The sequence below is a fragment of the Phalacrocorax carbo genome, chromosome 4, assembly GCF_963921805.1.
Source record: "Phalacrocorax carbo chromosome 4, bPhaCar2.1, whole genome shotgun sequence".
Lineage (NCBI taxonomy): Eukaryota > Metazoa > Chordata > Aves > Suliformes > Phalacrocoracidae > Phalacrocorax > Phalacrocorax carbo.
The window spans coordinates 8,637,693-8,657,017 of record NC_087516.1 but is presented as its reverse complement, the minus strand read 5'-3'; the positions used below and the strand labels follow the sequence as shown (position 1 = coordinate 8,657,017).

Genomic DNA, 19,325 nt, shown 5'->3' with positions numbered 1-19,325 from the left:
TTTGACTTTCAGGAAAATACTTTGATCAGGCATCACCTGTCTAGTTTAAATAACCAATTAAACAGTTCAAGTAAATATTTGCATTAACTGGCAAATAAGATGATACTTTCGAGATTAGGTCTGTTGTAATAATGAAGTGATGGAGAACAAAATGCAGCTCCTGAACCAGGAGTTCTTAACTCTGAAATGTAGCAGAAGGTAGTGAGGTGAAATATAATTTCTAGTGCAAGTCATCAGCAGGGTAAGTAGTAGATAAGTCTTTCTGTGTTAAGCTTGATTTTGCTAGGTCAAAAATATATCTTGCTGACAGTATATTTCTGTTAAATCTGTGATGACTAAACTAGTACTTTTGACTTTTAACAGCAAAACTGTAAAAACATGAAGAGCTTATCTTACCAAGCTTTTTGGAGTCTCAGCTGCAGCACCCTGTATGAAACATAAGCCTAAGTAGCTTTTCATTAGTTTTTTTAAGTTGCAATACTGGTGTATGACACACTTAATGCACCTAACAGCCTTTTTTAAATAGTCTTGAACCTGTAGTAATTAAAAAATAATAATAAATTAGCTCGTTCAGTGCCTTTTGAAATGGCTGTTCCATTAATCTGGATGTTTGTTTTAGTACTTCAGTTTTAACTGCCTTCATGTAGCTTCTAGAAAACAGCAGAGACATCCTCGGTTCTTAAGATGGAACTGTCTCTGCTTGTTCGAACTGCTCACTAAGCAGCCAACACTGGGGTTCTGGGTGCTGATAACTTCATTATTGATGTGGGAAGTTGTAAACTTAAAGGAAATGTCTAAGTACTAAAGTGCTCAAATTAAGTATACAAACTGATAAACTGATTAAACTAAAATATCATTTCAATTAATAGCTTGTCAAGTGTAACTAAACCATTTTAGAGCTAATCTTCTTGCCAGATCACTTTTTTCATCCAAAATTCTTTCTTCTGGGCATTTTGATGAATGATGATAGGGGAAGCAAATATGCAAAATACTTCAGAAACTGGGAAAGGAGGGAAGATGAATTTATTTAACTTTTTGCAACTTCTTGGACAAATTTTTTTCCTGTGACCTGGTACCATTGCTTCCAGCTGCATGAAAGCCAGTGAATTCATCTGAACTAAACTTGTGTTTAATTGCATTGTGCTTAATTATTGCGAGGTGTACAGGACAACTTGACAAAGGATATCTTTAGACTGTCAAACACCTTTCTCTTGTAGTGGGGAAACACTCTTTGGTTTTAATTGGAAAACAGTACTAACATTCTTTCGCACAAATAATTTTGCAGTATCACCTAAGGAAATGTGGTCTCTTAAAATATTTCTTCCCCTAATCATACCATCAGTTTGACAACCCATTATTTTAAGTGGACAAGTTGTAGCAAGACCCCACATTATACACAAATGAGTTGACTTGCCTGTTACCTCACTGTTGCCGAGTGAGGAAGGATGTGAGTTTTTTTAAGGACAACGACTGTTACAGAAAAGCTGAATGCAGACACGCTTCTGAGTGCCTCTTTCCAGTTCCATCCTTTTGATCAAGTTCTTCCTCTGTTAGGTGCAAATCCTTAGTAGTGTCCATTTGCCTCAAAATGGAGAAGGAGCATGTCTTAGTATCTTGGGGGGGTTCAAAAAAACAGCCTTTTTCTCACATTGATAAAAAGTCTGAAATTGAAGTATCTGTAGCACAAAGGTGGGTTGGTATGTTCATGATGCAATGGGATAAAATGTTGGGTTACGTTTTGGAGGACTGTTAACTACTTTCACTGTTTGCAGTGCCCCAGTGCTTCAGGTATCATTACATAGTTTGCCTTGATGAGAAATATCAAAGCGTGAAATTTTACATGCAGAATTTTTTGTGTAACTTTTTTTATGTAACTGGCTATATCAGTAAAAAGTATTAGCGATTATTTCTTTCCCAAAAGGACACGTTTCTTGCACAGGATTCAGTGCAGCAGGAAAAGAACATGCTGTGCATGTCAGTGTAAGGGGAAAGGAATGGTAGATACCACACTTCAATAATACTCAGGTCTGCATCAGTACTGGGGCCTGGCTCAGTGCACCCCCTCTTCTGTATGTTCTAGCACTTGACTGAAGTCACTGTTATCCACTGTGGGTTGTGGGTGTGAGTGTCTTCTCTTCTCCTTCCACCTTGTCCTTACCCAGGAAAGACGCATATAGCACGAGGCTCCAATACCACACTCTAATGCTTGTTTCTAGCTTCTGACCTGCTAAAAAAAGTGCCTTGCCTCAGCCTAGCCTGAAGAGTAAAGCTAGAAGGCATGTACCCTATGCGGTCTCTCTTATGCAAGAGGTAGATTGGAGATTGAGACAAACTATATGTGATTGGGCCACCAAACGCGCACACATAACCGAAACAGAATTTAATAGAGCCTTTAAGACCAAGGGTCAAACAAGTTAAGTCCTGCAAAGGTACTGTCCTTCTGGGAAAGGATTTTACATATTCCAGGTATTATTTAGGCTAGGCTGTTGATACTGTATGACGCTGCTTTTTTTCCTCTGTTCAGTTATATTTTAACTATCAGGTTTCAGTTCTGTTTTAAGTTGACCAGTATGCACCTTGGCTGTCTCCTAGACTAATGCACATTAACAGTAAGAAGCAGAACTTTGCAATGTTTGCAGTATTTGAATAAGAATACTGTGGCGTAAATTGTTTAGCAGGAGTAAAATTTTTCTGAACTTCAGCTAATGCTGGGCAACTCCAGCTAGTGTGTTAAAACCTGTCCTTTTAAAAAATGCATGTTATAAGGGTATTTAGATTGAAATAGTAGGTTAAAAAGTTAGTGTTGTGATGTACAAGTAGTATGAAAGATCTTTAAATAAGATCTTATAATGCATATGACAGGTGCCTTGTGGCTTAACTGCCGTGTCCTATTTTGCAGAGTTTCAAGGTTACTCGTAACTGCTTTAGTGTGTGCTTAGAGTGGCAGAAGTTGGAAGTGCTTGAAGCATAGTCAACATAGAGCCTCACTGGAAATTATTCATTAGTGTACAATAATAAAATTGATCCAGAGGCTCAGATTCCTCATGTGCTCTAAATCTTCAAAATGTAAACTTAGTGTGTTGTGTGTTTTTTCCCTCCCTCCTTTCAGCTTTTAATTGGAGTTTACTTTTGCATAATAGCTTGCCTAAGCTGGGTTTTTTAGAGAATTTTATTCACTGTACTTGTGTTAAGGAATACTGAATCAAAACATGGACTTCATGATTTCAAAAAGATTGTATACTGCTGTAAGTGCTCAATGCATAGTATTCCTTGTGTTAAGCATTTAAAAATATTTTCTGGAGAGGGTAGGATTGTACCTTGTGCATGTGTTACTGTAGAACCAGAAATAGTTAAGTTGAATTTTCAAAGCTTGTTAAAATTGCATGTCCCAGAGGAAGAAAAGTTGCTTTTTTAATCTTGTAAAACTCATTTAGTTAGAACAGGAAGATGTGTTTTCAGGGCTTGCAAGGGTGCAGTTGGGTTGGTGAATGGCTCTTTAGCTTGTTTAAATTTAGAGTGCTTTGTGTACTAAGTCAGGTGAGTAGGAATGGATTAATGGGATTTAATGATACAGAAATACTTAACTTTGCAGTAGAGCATGTTTTAGCTTCTAGACTCACCTCAAATTTGTAATTAAACTTTATAATAGGCTTGCTATATAAGAATATTGGCTTAGGAAGGTTTTCAGTGATGGACTTGTAAAGGGGAGATCAGGAAATAAATGGAGTTTGTACAGACCCTTTTGACTTGCCACAGTTGCCTTCACTGGCATCCGGCCATCTCTCAAATGGGTATGGACTTGAGAGTAAATCAGTCCTTTGCGATGATTTTTAAGGACAGATAACTGTCATCTTTCCTTTGCCATCTGGTGTGTAAGGGAAGGGTGGATGGGCAGATCCTGACAAGCGTTATCCTGGCTCTTCTTGCCATCATCTTTTCCAGTTGCTTTTGGAAACTCTAACGCATGTCCCTGTAGTCCTGTCTTAAAGCATGATCATACTAAATATGCATTTATGCTAGCTAATAAGGTGTAAACTTTGTAAAAGGAGTAAGGTAGGTTGCATATTCCAAATCTGTAAAAGTGCATAGTTATGTATAACTAATACGAAGTGTGAACAAGTGAGCATCCTTGCCTATGTGAAGGTTGGGTGCTTTGGTGCAATGCTTGCAACAAGCTGCATTTTGAAGACTTCCAGATCCTCTGATTACATTCCTGGTTAATCACCAGTATTAATTTGTTCTTATGTTGTAATGTATTTGCAGGTTATGCAATAGCCTTAGGGAATTGAACTACAAGCTGCAAGCCTGGCTTTTACTCTTATACTTGGCAATAGCTGTTAAATTTACTGCGACAGTTACTGTATATGTTGGCTTTTGTCTGTGTGCTTTATGGCCACTAAAGTACTGCAGACTTTGATACTCTCCTTTGAACGGTTTTTATTGAACTCCTTTCAGTTGAGGCAGACTGTCCGTTGAAATGTCTCCTGTCAAAGTAGCACAGATTTGGAGCTTTTCCCCTTGAGAAGGGCAGACCATTCGGCACATCAGTTGGTAGCAGCCACTGAGCTTTGTCTGGCAGATGGGGCGCAGCGGTTGCCACTAGGGCGTATGGAGATGCTTCTCACTAGGAGCAGACTTCAGCATCCTGGCTCTGGTCCTGGGAATGGCCCGACTGTGTCACATAGCCAAGTAGCCCTTCCATCTACCTGGCAGTTTGTACCTGCTGTTAGAAGTGCTGTGCCCTGTTTTCTCAACTGAAAGAAGTGGTAGAGTGGAAGGAAGCATCCCAAGCGTTGCTAGTTCCTTCACACTCTTAAGATTAATGTCACAAGGCCAGTGCCAAATGAATGTTATATTAACCAATAATACTGATTGATTGGAAGTCTGAGTCCTCGACATTCCTTGTTGGAACCCATTGTAATGGCTGTAGTATGTTTCTGTTGTGCATTTGTAGAATTTAATTGACCTACGTGCTACATGCTGGGTTTTATTCTCGTGTTTTGCTGAATGTCTTCCACTTGGCAGGAATGCTTGACTTCTGCTGCAAGCCCTGGTAGACCAGCTTGCAACCCTTACTGCTGCTACCCTTTGCAAAGTGTAAGAACACTGTGAGCTCATATTTTAGATGAGTTTTCTGCCTTGCTCTAAAATTTCTTAATCTGACACAATTAACAGTAGAGCTTTCAAATATTTGTGCTGCTATTTCGGTTAAAAAGGAAGCTCTTGAGAGTTAGGAGACAAAGAAGAATATATTGCTGCTATCAAGTGTGTTTCTGAGAACTTAATCAGTATGCAAGTACCCAAAGCCTTGCACCTCTCAGAATTAAAGGAACTGGCAACCCCTTCGCTCTGTCCCTCTTGTCATGCTGCAGAGGCCACCAGTGTTGTTCTGTACTAAAAGCAGAATATAAATGTAAGCTTGAAGAGGTAATTTGATGTTTGGGGGAGCTTTTGACTGGGTGGCAGCTGCAGCTTGGAACACCTCATCTTGCAGAGGCAAGGTGCCTGCAGCAGCTGCTCGTGATTTGTGTCTCCCTGTCTAACAGCAGTGTGGCCTGGCAGAACGTACTTGTGACAAAATATCTTTGGGTTGAATGAGGGTGAAACATGGCAACTATTGCCCAGAAAAGCACTGCCAGGAGTGTGAACACTTCTCAGATGCCTTAATGCAGTTAATGATCAGTTATTTCTTTGCAGACAGTAACTTTCTTTGTGTGAAACACATTGCCCCTTGCATTAAAAATAATCTGTTCAGTTTTGTAACTGAATATAACAGACACTATATATCAGCCCAAGACTGTCATTAGCCAGCAATTTTGGTTTCCAAAACATGATTAGGAGGAGTTGCTGTACAACAAATATTCAGTGTGATCCTTACTTGTGTGGTTTAGGCTCTGTGGATTCTTTTAAATGGACAAGGAAGGAGGAACTGGGTAAAAAGTGTGTTCTTGCCTAAGCAAGGGAATGAACTAGAAAAACAGATGGTGCTAAAAATAGTTTATTACCAAGGTCTAAATATGGCTCTGATTTTTTCCTTATAAATAATGCAGCTATAAATCTGCTAGATATCAATAAGTATTGAATTAACTCCAAACTGCTGAGTGTTAGAGAACCATTTGGCAGCTTTCCAAGCTTGGTGTTGCCCTTCATTCATAGGATCAACATTTAATTCCTTAACAGGGGAAACCTGAAGAATTCATCCTCTTTGAATGGAAACATAGATGCAGGGAGCTTGAATGAGTAGCTACAGGCTAAGGCATCCCATTGCAATGGAAGGGGAGCTGTGCTTGATGAGTTCCTGCGAGGTCGCAGCCAGGATGAATCTCCTCCTTTCTCTTCTGAAACGCATGAACAATCAAAGGCTCCTTTTTTATCTATTGTTGCCATGGAGGGCGTCCATTTAAAGTTCAAATTCCGGTAGGCTTGGGAAGAAGGAAAGGAGATAGGAGTAGGCTGGGCTGGGAGATGATAGGCAAGCATCAAAAGTAAGCTGAAGACAAGCCAGCACTTTGTCCTGTAACAGGACAGACCAGGCTGGGGGTACTTAGTTTTGAATGGATGCCTGGAAGTTTTTTGGAGTAGTGAATGAAATGCTACCGAGGTAGCAGGCGCAGACAGCATCTGGCATATTGCTTTCTTTGCATCAGCAGAGTAGGTCACAACGTGAAATTAGGCCCGAAATGGCATTTAATGAAGTGAGCCCTTGTGGTGGAGGTTCCCTGTGCTCTGACAGTGAGGGAGTATAAACCTTGACAATAGTGAAGGAAGGGAAATCTCATTAAGGATAGAGGTTTTCCACCTTCGTTTGTAAATGGCATTCTGTAACAAATGTCTGGAGCTTCTCAGGGCTGTTCAGCACTGTGTTGCTTTGTCAGACCTGAAATTAGCTTTTTATGTTTATGGTACTTTTCTGTAAGCAGTGTGCTGATAAGAGGAGGAGGAGGCTTAATACCTGCTGCAGATTTGCTTTTCCTTTCTGGCAAGTTCCTGTATGTACAAGTAAGTATTCATTGTTGAAAGAGCTAATGAGTACCAGACCAGCTGCATTTGACATTATGAGAAGAGGGGCCATCTATTAACTCAAAAGCCAAGTTTCAGCCAGCTGTGGATATTTTCTTTTTTAATTATTACTTAGCCTGTCATGAAATTGGATTATGCTAAAATTATTGGTGATGTTGTCTGGAATACAATACTGAGTTAAGAGCTGTGGTTCAGCATTACATATAGGGTACTTATAGTTAATGTACTGAAGCAGCACCAGAGGGTTTAAAGAGAGGTGAGAGTGCTTTTCCCAGGTTTTACTGTCTGGGTGTTGGCAGGTGGCAGGGGAGTAGGTTTTTTTCCTTACTCTAAATTGCAAGAGATGGTGACTAGCAGAAGAGTTAAGTAGTGTTTAATCATTCATATGGGAACTTTATTCCAGATCTCTTGGCAAAAAAAAAATAAAATCCTGATTTAATTTTTTAAAACTTAATAGCAAGTGAGTCACAATTCTGAGTTTAACTGAGGTAATTTTGGGAAAGCAGGTTCTCTTAATATTCAGTATTCTTTTAGTAACACGGTAATCGAATTAATAGATTAGTGCGTCTTTATAGTACCAGACTGGAAGAACACTTAATTCTGAAGCAAGGCCTTGGTCTTCCATACTCTGAATATCATCTGTTGTGAAAATTCTGTTGCTTTTTGACAGTCACTTTCTGACTAATGCATCACCTTCTGAAAGACCTAAACCGAACTGATTCACCTGAGACTTTTCTCTACAGAGAGGTTTATTAATCACTTTGGGAAGTCTTAAGTTTAACTGTCACTTTGTCTTTTGTTAGTCTTGCATTGCAGAGATCAGTTCCTGCTGCATGTATGTACTGCTACACAGGTGAGATAAAAGCAAAACAGATCTCAAGCGTGTCAAAATGAACTGATTTGAATTTATCTAAATCAGACATGTCAATTTGTTCTTCTGTTAGGATGGGGACTATTGATTTTGTTTGCACGCTCTTTCATGTGTGTACAAACTGAAAAGATGCTTATGGGGGGTTTAAAGTTGCAATTAAAAACAACTTTTAATGGAGTGCAGTTATAAGCAGATGTTTTCTGTGTAAGTGATCTGGGAGGTGATGGTTTGGTGTTAAGGTTAGCTGCAGATAATCAAATAGCTGATCTGTTCATATACTTTAAAATACTCAGTCCTTTATATGCTGCTGCTGATGCTTGCTTCTGCAATAAAACTTCAGTATTACCAGAAATTGAATTTTAAATAAATGAGACTTCTGATGAGTTTCCTGATTTCAGTTTTCATTATAGTAGTAACCATGTGACTAAAACTTAAAAGGCTTTTATGGTATGCTAGGAAGTTTGCAAATTGTGGTAGTATAAACAAATTTGGCTTTTTAAAAGGAAGCGTATGTAATACTTGAATGTATACCTTCTTCATGCAGACTCTGACTTTTATTACAAAATAGAGGAAAACTGAGGTTGGCCATACAGTGAGAAGTGGAGCTCAGTTTTAGTGTTGCCATGGTGCTTTAGGATTTTGACTGACTGTCTTAGAGACGCTGCTTATACTTCGTTTCTCCTCTGACTTGGTGTGATGTGTATTAAACCACATATTGTTTTTCAGTGCAGCTGAAGGATAAAGGAATACATATGTGGTTTCCTGACTAACTTCTTTAAAAAAACATACTGAGCATCAACAGGTGAAGTATTGTCAGCTTTGGTATTTGAACCAATAAAACTTATGTGAATTGTATCTGCTAGGCAGAGGTTTTAGCACAAGTTGACTCAGTATTAAAAAAAAGAAATCTGTAGCAGGCTTGTCACTCGATGTTGAGAGTGCTTCTTGAGCCACCCAGCTTCAGAAATGTTCAGAATGGTCCAAAATCAGATACTAAACTAGAAAAATGCAGTATGTGTCTTGGAGATTGAGGGTGAAAAGTGCTAATTCTGTTCTTTCTAAACAAATGTGTTGTGTTCAACTTGTCTCTGGAAATAATTAGTGGCGAGAGTCCACCTACAGTTTGAATTAATGCTCCTCCAAGAATTTATGGTTAAATTATGGGGGTTTTTGTATTGTGTGGAGCAAAAGGTTCCTAACAGCACTTGTCTCCATGTGTATATACCCATGTGTGCCTGCCTGCACTTGTATAACAAGATCTTAAGGCTTTGTTTTGGACAAGTATTTCTGTAGTAGAAAATTGGTCTGAAGAAGGGGAACTGAGGTTCCCCAAGCTGAAGTTGTTTCCCCCTTTCTCTCCCATCCCCCTTCCCTGGCAGAAATGAACTTTATGGCCCAATTATAGAATCCCTTAAAATGCTAGTTATGATGGAGTGCCAGCATAACCCAATAATATAGGTGAGGCTGACATCTGTCAGTAACTAATGAGGGTCGCCTTAGAATCAGGATTTGGAGTTCACTTCTCCAATTCCTTATAAATTTGACCCATTGTATCCACTTAATATTTGACTTGAGGATTAAAAAAAAACATCCTGGAATTTTAAGAGAACTTGGTACTTGGGTGTACTCTGCAAAAATCAGTGCATATGTGATACAGTTGTGGAAGTGATTGTTTGCAGCTCACAACAAAGTCATGAAGGAATAAGACCTTGGCTAAACAGCTCAGGAATGGAAGTTCTCTATAAAAATAGATGACACATAAATGGCAGGAAATGAAGCCAGTATGGTCATGTTTTGAAGCCACAAGGGTCAAATCCCGTCCTGTGTTACACTGGTGCATAATCAGTCAGCTTAAACCCTGTTACTTGAGAAGAGAGTTTGGCATGGTGAAGTGAACTTCAAAATGTGACTGGTTATTAGGAGTTTCGTGGAAGTATAACTACAGCTTTTTCTCTTCATGTGTGAGTGCATTTAGTTAGAAATCTAGAAACCTAGTAAAATTCCTGGGTTTGGAGGCAGCTTTTCTGTTCTCGTTGCTTCAGAGCTGATTGTAGTATGCAGGTCTCTTGGCTCTTCTGCCAGAGGGATTATTTATTAGGCTTTGGCTACCCAGGATGGTCTCTTTGGTTTTGGATCCTGAATACTGAGATGATACTACAAGCAATCATATTCTTAACAGCTTTCTTGTACTGTTCAGGGTTATCAATGTTTTAAGCAACTGTGAAGTAGTTGGGGTATATATATGGCTATGTGAGGGGATGTGGGTGTAGTTCATGCTAATAATGTGAGTGTGCTACTTATTGCCCAGTTTGAAATGCAGAAAACCAGATGCATCTTCCGAAAATCTGTATGAATTGGACATTATTTAAACTAAATCTCAAGAAAATGTTTTCATATTACTAATGAAGCTGGTAATATGTGCTCTAAGCTGTTTCTTGTTTCCAGAGCCTGTGTTCCTTTTCTGAAAGGAGAGGTAAAAGTTCTTGAATCGGAAAAGATGGAACAACCCTGGCAAAACATGAATCACTTCTGCTGGGAGAGAACATGTGCTTACATTGTTTCCCACTGTGCCCTTCTACTACAAAACCAGATGTGTCCATCATCCCTGTATGAACACAAACGGTGCAGCTGTTTGTTCATCACACCATTGCTCGTTAATGCAGTTGGCTGATGTGAATTTGCCAGACTGAAGCCTCTCAAGCCTGTGCATCTCAAGCACAGTAGAGGCCCAATTCCACAATGTCCAGCTCTTCAGTTATCCATTAGGTGGATAAATCCACCTTATAATCCATGTTAGAGATGTGCTTTGTGTCAAGCAGGGAGTAAAAAAATAACTAGATGGTGTGCAAACAGTTGTTTCCCTTAAGGCAGAGCAATTGCTTTGGTCCTGCAAGAGACCCCCGACTGCAGCTGCTGCCTAAGCAGTAACAGAGCTAGAACTCATCTTCCAGGCCCCTCTTCCTGCTATTTCAGTGCCCTTCTGAGTCTTTTCTCTGTGGTGCTTCTTTCCCTTTGAGGAAACCTCTGTTCTACTACATCAGTGCATTTCAGATGAACACTGCTGCTCTATCTAGTAGTTTTGTTTAGCTTAATCTTCCTCCCTGGCCAAAGTCTTGTACTGTATTATTCAGCGCAACAAAGCAAATGTTATGTTCCACTTTGACACTGTATTGATTATTGGCCTGTTCAGAACAGTTAAATCTACTGTGAGCCTCTTCTGTTTTAGTTAATGGAATAATTCATAGCATCTGTAGCTATTTATGCTTGCTGGACTGGTACTAAGAATAGTTGAAACTCTTACTTAATTACATGCAGGTGAAATGGGTAGGCCTGGTGTTTGTAGAATGTAAATCCATGGTCTCATAATAAAAGATTACATGATTTATACTTAAGGTAAAAGGTTTCAGTTCACAGATCCACCAAACTAGAAAATGTAAGATGCCAACATCTTATTTAAAATTCCATGTTCTAAACTTTTAAAAATGCAGTTTAAGTTTGGCCTGGGTTTTATATAAGGAGAAAATTGTCATATACATGTTCACCCTCTTCATGTTAGTATTGGTGTTGAATCATATTCTTGACTGTATTACATTAAGTACTGCATGAACTCATTAAACTTCCAATTTGTCTTTAAAAAACAAGTTAACCTCTGTAATGAATGGTCCTGGACTTGAGGAAACTGCTAAACCCCAGCACCTGAGTTTCCTGTAAGTGTATGTTAGCTCTGTACTAAACTGCTGCTATCTGACCAAAATTTAATTTAGAAAGGAATTAATAAAAAACAGTAGTAGTGTTTTGGCTGCTTGAATTCAGTTTAGAGAAACACCTTTAGAGTGAACTTTTCTTTACTGAAATTCCTTAGTTTCTTATGTTAATGTTGGAACTTAATTGAGCACATATGTGCACTAAACACATGGGGGGGTGAGCTAATAGCTCTGAGGGGGCCTGTGGGTTTTCTTCTCAGTAGTTTAGATGATCTTTGCAAACCACTACAAGGAAATTACGTGGAAAGGATACTTAGTTTGAATGTGAAATTTTATTTTATATGTGGACTGCCTATCATGAGTAACTTTTATGTCTGACTTTGGGGCAAGAGGGAAGTAGGTGTTCAGGATGAACTTGTGGTGGTTGTAATCCCTGCGGTATTTGGGATCTGCCATGCCTGTGTCTTCATACGTGGCTATCTGGAGGTTGGTGTGATAGCAGTGATTTTAACTGGGTCTTAGAAAGTTTCCTAGCTCAATGAGTAGGCTGCTATACAGGTCTTAAGACTGCAGTGCCTGAGTCAGTTCCCAAAGTCTGCCCACCAGCACAGGTGATCAATGCGTGTGGATTGCAGTGGTGCTCAGGCAGAGAACTGGACCCCCAACCCCCCCCAGTCTTTGTGCATTTTGGTTTTCTCATTTGTAGACTTTAACCATTCCAGTATTTTCTGTCAGTTATCTTATGTGATGACAGCCTTGTGTTCTTGCATATGTGTATAATTAGACAAATTCAGCATTTCACTTAAATATTTCTATTTCATTAAGCCATAGTATTTTTCAACTAGTAACACTAAATAAAAAGCCAAATTAAATCACAAGTTCTTAAAGCTCATAAAACTTAAGGATTCTGTTGCACAATTTAGAATAGAAGCATAAAAATCTAGGCCAATAAATAGATCAACTTTCGTGGTAGGCTACACCAGAAAACTGCATGCCTAAATCTAGAACAGTCTGGCTAGTGGAAGATAAAAGCCTGTTACTTCATGATGCTGTTTAGCATCTGATGTGAAATGAGTTGATGTCAGTTTACTTTTCCTCCTGGGCACCTACATCTAAAAAATTAAAATAACCTTTGAAGATACAGTAGAGACAAAGTAGTGAACAACTTTGATTTCAAGTCATAGCCATATTGCTGTGTGTCAGCTTGTAGTGATTTTTTAACTAGGTCTTTGGCTTTGCAAATAGGACGTACCTTGTTTGACTACAAGAACTGCGGCAGTATTTTATCTCTGGTGTAAGGAATGGTTATTATAATTGTCTAATTACATGGCAAAATGGTAGAGGTTGTTTGCTCTCTCATATCCAGTATTCCATGCCTTTTCTACTTCCTAGTTACAGAAAAAATAAACACTATTTTTTATATTAAAAATACACATCAAATTTCCAGGAAAATGAAGGATAACTGCAGAACTACAAAAAGTGAATGGCATCTTTGGTTCCCAAAGATCAGAGATTAGACTTTTCCCATGAAGGTGTCAGGAATTTTCTAGGGATTTGATTCTGTTTCCACAAAATACATACTCTTAACTACTTGGTTTGTAGCTCAATGCAAGAAAAAAAAGGCTTCTTTTGGTTTATTTTAAATGTATAGTTTAAAACTCTGTAGTGGTTTTTGACCTGAATTATTTTTTAGACACTTGAATTTAAAAACTTAATGTATTTCTACACCTTTTCTCATATGAACAGGGAGGAGCTTTCCCAGTTGTTTGTTAACTTTTAGAGTGTGTTAGCAAGCCCCAAGCATATAATATGAGGAATACTACATTGTTTTCTTCCTGTCAGCACTATATACTGATGAAGCAGTATTTCCTCTCAGCTGCAAGCTTCTTAAAGCTAAGGTTATCTGTGTATGCTGAAGTGTTCACAAAATACTCAGTGCTGCTCAAGACAGAAAAGACGGAGACAAAGTCAAGAGCTTTACTCCACAGAAAGGTTCATAGTTTGTTACATAAACACAGCATCTTCCTTACTATTTTTCACTATGCATAGTAGAAGACAGAGATTAGGGCTGTGATAGGATATTTTTCAATCTATATAAACAGTTGAGATTTCCAATGACTTATAATGTACGCTGTACATGTCTCCAAATTGAATTGTCACAGGTCATGATATTAATGCAAATAATTAGATGCATGAGGTGAAAGTTCAGTTTGCAGGGAGGGACGCTGTTCACATCTGTTTGTGGTAGGATGTGATGTCAGTCAGGCGATGGTATGGTCAGAAGGCAGTTTTCACCATGATTCGATGAGCTGCTTAGGACCAGTCTTTTGTGACAGTTTGTTCTTAAAGTCCTTCCTTAAGTCTGTCCTGGCTTCATTAAATGATGTCTTTTCAATATAATGAATTTGTAGCATGGCTGGACTTCATTACTGAGGCTGAACCGTAACTTCTTTGGGGATGGGTTAAGTGTCTGAGATATGAACATGTCATGCTTGCTATATGAGGTGCTTCTGAAATATAACGTAACTATGGTATGAGTTACCAACAGCAAAGGCATCTCGTTTTGAGCCAGTCTAATCTATAGGAAACGTAAGTCTAGGAAGTGAAACAAGGACCTGTGAAGCCCTCAAAGCCTATTTAACTTGTTCCTTCCCCATCTCCATCAACTGGCTAGGTAGAGAGAAGCAACAGAAAAAGCTATGTCAGGCTACCTGCTTAGTGTGTTATGCTTGGATTCATTGCCAGTATTCCAGGAAATTCCAGGATCTCCTCATGAGGACCACCGCATCACCCACATCTTCCATATTCCTGGTAGAGACCTTAACAGTCAAGAAACGCTGTGTGCTGGTATCTCTTAAAGTGGCATCTTGTGTTGTGTGGTCATAGGCAAAAGTCTCAGGATGCACAGAAAGCAAGGCAGATAACTAATCTAATCAGTCTGAATTCCCTCTCTTCCTAAGCCTATGGCTTCAGGGAGCAGCCCATCCTGTTGTGATGACTAGTGATGAGAAGCAGTAGGGGAGGGACTTCGGGCTTTTGGGTGGTTTCAGGCTTCTGCTTCTTGCTTTGTGCCAGCTGCCTGCAGCTGCACCTCTTCAGAGCAGCTGTATCTCCCACCCCCATTCAACACCGAGGGGGAAAATGGGTGGACTTGGTGTGTATGATGGGGGCATGGGGAAGAAGCATGAGAACTGCTGCTCCCATTATACATAAGGTTTTCCTGCACATAAATTACTTATTTTTTTTTTCCCTTGACTACTGTAGCAAATGCTCTAGTTTTGTTAGTAAAACAAAAACAACCTTTTTATTGCTCTTTATATCTGGAAAGTGATGTATTATGGGTTTCTGAGCTGGAGGTTTAGTAAAGAGTACAGACATTAGCTTCCTTTCAAGCTACTCTGGGCCTTTCTTGTTTGCTTTGTATGGCAAGGGTCTAGAGAGATTTCTTTTATTTCCTTCCCCTCCATTGTTTTCAGTACAAAGTTTTTTCTTAATATTCAGACATTTTATCGCCTCACTTCTTTTAAAACTGAGTTTCTTTTTTCTTTTTTCATCACACAAAAGAATACTTCTAGCTGATTGAGTTCTATCCATTGCCAACTGTGGACTCTTTTGTCTTGGTAGTCCAGCATCCTTTATAAAACGAGGACCATTGAGCAAGTACTCGCAGGCTCCCCACTGAGCACAATTGTGCTTGAAAGGTGTGGTACTGTACCAGTGTAACATGTAAAGCTGCAGTTTAGAGGTCTTGAATGCATTGCAATTTCTACCTTTTTGCTTTGTGAAAGAAGTGGGATTGTGCTGTGAGATAATAAATCCACCTATTTTTAGTTCGGTGTGGTTGTGACAAGCGGGTGAACAAAGAACCGGTTGAATGCACTTGCTGTTGTGTTGAAACCAGCTAAAAGTTCCCATTCAAGTGGTTTCAGCACAGTACAGCTAACAGGCAATTTTCCATTTATGTACACAAACCTTCTAGAAAGACAGCTGTGTGGTTGGATTAATTTCTAGCAGTAAATTGAATAAAAGATATTTTGAAGGGGAACTCGGGAATTCCTTTCTAAAACATTGAAAGCAGAACTTTCAAAGCTTTCCCCTATTTGATCCCTTTCCTTCCCAGTCCCTACTATAAGATTTAAAGAACTGAAAATATTGTCCCCTATATGGAGATACACAAGAGGAAATGTGTTCTTTTTCAAAGCAGTGAGGTAGAATTAGGATTAAAATATCCTTTAACACTTTCTAATTCAAAAATATACTGGTTTGCTTTTAAGTAAATGAAATTCACACCTCCTAGTCAATAAAAAGCAGCTCAAATGTTTGTATTTGAATAAGCTGTAAACGAGCTATATAGAAATGTTTTGAAAACAGGAATGTATTTTATACCAAAACTGTGTTCGTAGGGGAATGAAATCTGGAAATAGAAAATGTTTTGATCGTGCAATGTTATAATTTTTGTTGATGCTAGTCACATGCAAAATCGCATGTGGGTTTTAACTATGACTAACAACAACTTTGGTGAATTCCTCCTGACAGAACTGTGGTCAACAGTCGTGTTTTCATAAAGTTGATGTTTATATGCAGGTCTTGGAGTGGCATAAATCAACTCTTAAATGAGGTCTTGTTTGTGTCTGTCCAAGCAAACTAGATTATCTGTTATAGATCCTTCTGGCCTAAAACATGACTTGTTAACTAATCTTCTAATGTATATTAAGATACAAAAGCTGTTTGAGCAAGAGAAGAGCTGTGTACGATACAGGCGTAACAAACCTCTGATTAGTAGTGAAGTGTGTGGCACGAAAGTGTTTTCATATGATGCAGGCTTGGGGAATGCTGCTGCAGCGTGTTACCTGTGGGGAGGTACCAGTGATGGTGAACCTCCATCCCATACCAGTACTGCTGTTCGCTCCTCAGCCTGGTTGTGCTGTGATTGAACCCCAAAACTCAAGTGTTCCGCTTTTTACCTCTATGTGAGCTTTCCCTCAAACTTTCTATGTAGATTTGATGTAGGGATGTCTAAGGAACTGCATGAGCTTGCGGAGTAGCAGTGGGTTTGTCTGCAAGGTGTTCCATATGTAACATTGACCCGAAGGGGTCAGGCAAATCACTTGATGTCAGTGAGGCCTCCTCGCTTTCCTCTGTCATCCAGCTGTATACAGGCAAGGTTGAGTAATTCAGATTTCTTTGATATTTGTAAAGTTTTGTTTAAAAACCACCCAGTGATATTGGTGAGTTGCTCGCGTGGCTGCTGATGTGCAGTGGTGAAGTAGAAAGATTATCCAGTGCTCTGGAAGAACATCTGGAATATAGCATACTGGGAATGTTGCAAGTGTCCTATTTCATCTGAATATTTCAACAAATCTAAAATACTTAAGAAATTACAAATTGGGGGAGGAAGCTGAAAATGGGTGTGGAAGTTGGTCTTGTTCCCTGTGGATCTTGTAATAAAACAATTGCCATGCATATGTGAAACTGGAGTCACTTAACCAGTAAGATACTCAAAGCCACCACAACTTTATTCTCCTGGATCTTACACCTCTGAGAGGAGTCCTGACAATTTCACCTTCCTCTCACTGCATGCTTGGGTTAGGCAGAATTTAGAAGTTTCTCACATATTAAAATCTAATTTCTGCTGTCTATATAGCCCTATTTTTCCTTAAGTGCTGCTTTTGGATTCTAGTCAAGGATCCCTTACAGTTATATGAGGAGCTTAGGCATTCTGTTCTTTTATCTGAGGGACAGAGGCAGCACGCTTATTGAGGTTTTCTTTTCTTTTTTCCTCTGTCTAAATAAAGGTCTGTTTTTAATATACTCTTCATAAACAGTTCTGAAAATCCTGAACTCTTGTACAAATGGCACCCAAATGTAAGACAAACTAAGCTGACTCCAGACTAAGACACTTCCAGTAGAATCTTGGGTTTCTCTTGTTTTGAGGTTACCCAAATGTGCCATTTGCCTTGCAGACTCTTGTTGTCTCTGAGATGAGGCCTGAGGGCTCATTGTCTGCACGCTTGGAACTTTGAGAAATGAATTGTTGACTAGGCTGCAGTGCAGCTGTCTGACCTAAATGCTGATGTTACCAAATGCTATGCTCTGGATTTGCCAGAAAGCTAATTCTTCAAACTGGGTGTCTCTTGTTCCTCATTTAGCTGACTAAAGCTAGGTTTTTTACTTTCTGCATAAAAAAGTGGACTGGTAGTTTCTATCACTGATGGGAAGCTACATAGGCAAATTGTCTGTACAAAACCAGATTGGGCAGTAAGTGAATACTGTTCTTTTTAATTTTCCACACGTCTAGCACTCTGATTTTTGAGTACGTGTTCTCAATCCATTCAAGAATTTAAGGAATTTATTCTGTTCTTCCTGTACAGTCATGGTTAATATATTCATGTATTTTTTTTTAATTGCAGACTTTAAAAAATTCCAAAAGTCTTTGCTCCCTTGACTATGAAGATGATGATGATGACACACAAATGAAGACAATTGTGTCATCCCCCTGTGACTCAAATGATCTTATGAACATCATCACCCCTGGTTCCAGTCCGATGAAAGAGCAGCTGGATGAAGTAAGGCATCATGGGTCATGCCAAGGTAGCTTCAAAACAAGGGATTATAAGAAAGCAGCTGCAGTATGTGAAAGTGATGAGGACACAAGTGATTGTGAGAGCACCGAAGAAGGCATCTTCCCTCTAGACTGTGGGGACTTGGACCTAGAGCAGATTGAAAACAACTGAGACTGCAAGTTGTGTGCTAGGATCAGAGTTGTTCTAAATTAAAATGATAGAGGATTACCTTTGCCATGCATAATCCATGTCCCTGAATCTCTGTATTGCCTATCTTGGGCCTGTGTTAGAAGAAATGTTTCAGGTGGGGGAAAAACGTGAACCATTGTTACCTGTTTAGTCTGTTGATCAATATGTGGATGACAACAAAAGTAGGAGGTTAAATGTTATTTTGAACATTAAGGAATAATTTTGATTAAAGATTTCCTAACAGATATTTTGCATTTTTATGGCTTTTACAGTTCTGGAGAAAAAGCATCTCTATTTTGAAATGAATTTTCAGAAGGGCATTCTATAAAACTAAATCTCTCTACAGTGATTCTGGTGCGGGTATATGTTGCTTTTGTTAAAGAGCTTAATGTGAACAGTGAATTGCATAACAAAATTGGTAATAAACCTTCGGATAGAACTCTTACATCTGGTTGGCAACTGGTCCAAAAATACTTAACTGCCATCTTCAACAGTGTCTGGTTAAAAAAAAAAAAAAAAAACAAAAAACAAACTTCATAACATGTACAAATATTCTTTTCATACATTCAGAACTTTTTGATCAAAATATGGTAGTGACCTTAAAGGTTAACATTTTCCATGATTTTACTACTTGAATTGTTTTCTAGCCTGAAGCAATGCTAATTTAGGTGGGATAAAACTGCAAGTAGCTGCCCACCTACTTGGTCATTATGTTTTCTGTGGTTCAAAAGAATGTACAACAAGAGCACTTGAACTTTTAGACAGGGACTTTGTAATGATCAATTCCCCAGGAGGTGATCCCTTCAGCAATACTAGAAGGAAAATAGTCCTTGAATCAAATAAAATGACATTTTGCTTTGCACTTGTGTCTGCTTATGAATTTTACTAGTGGAAAATGTGTAGGCTGTGGCAGGTTCTGTAATATGGTACTTAGGTGCAGAATTGGGTGGAGGGGGAGGGCAGAAAAAGAAAGTGAAG

General features: G+C 38.9%; 1 protein-coding gene across 3 annotated transcripts in view; it reads left to right on the top strand.

The window, feature by feature from the left end:
* Window positions 1–18,879, top strand: part of FAM53A (family with sequence similarity 53 member A) — a 69,863-nt gene extending 50,984 nt beyond the window's left edge. For all 3 annotated transcript variants that reach the window (XM_064448947.1, XM_064448949.1, XM_064448950.1), the window contains exon 5: window positions 18,006–18,879. In XM_064448947.1, the coding sequence (XP_064305017.1) occupies window positions 18,006–18,329 (324 nt within the window). In that variant the 3' untranslated portion in view covers window positions 18,330–18,879. The remainder of the gene's footprint in view (window positions 1–18,005) is intronic.
* Window positions 18,880–19,325: the final 446 nt, after the last annotated feature.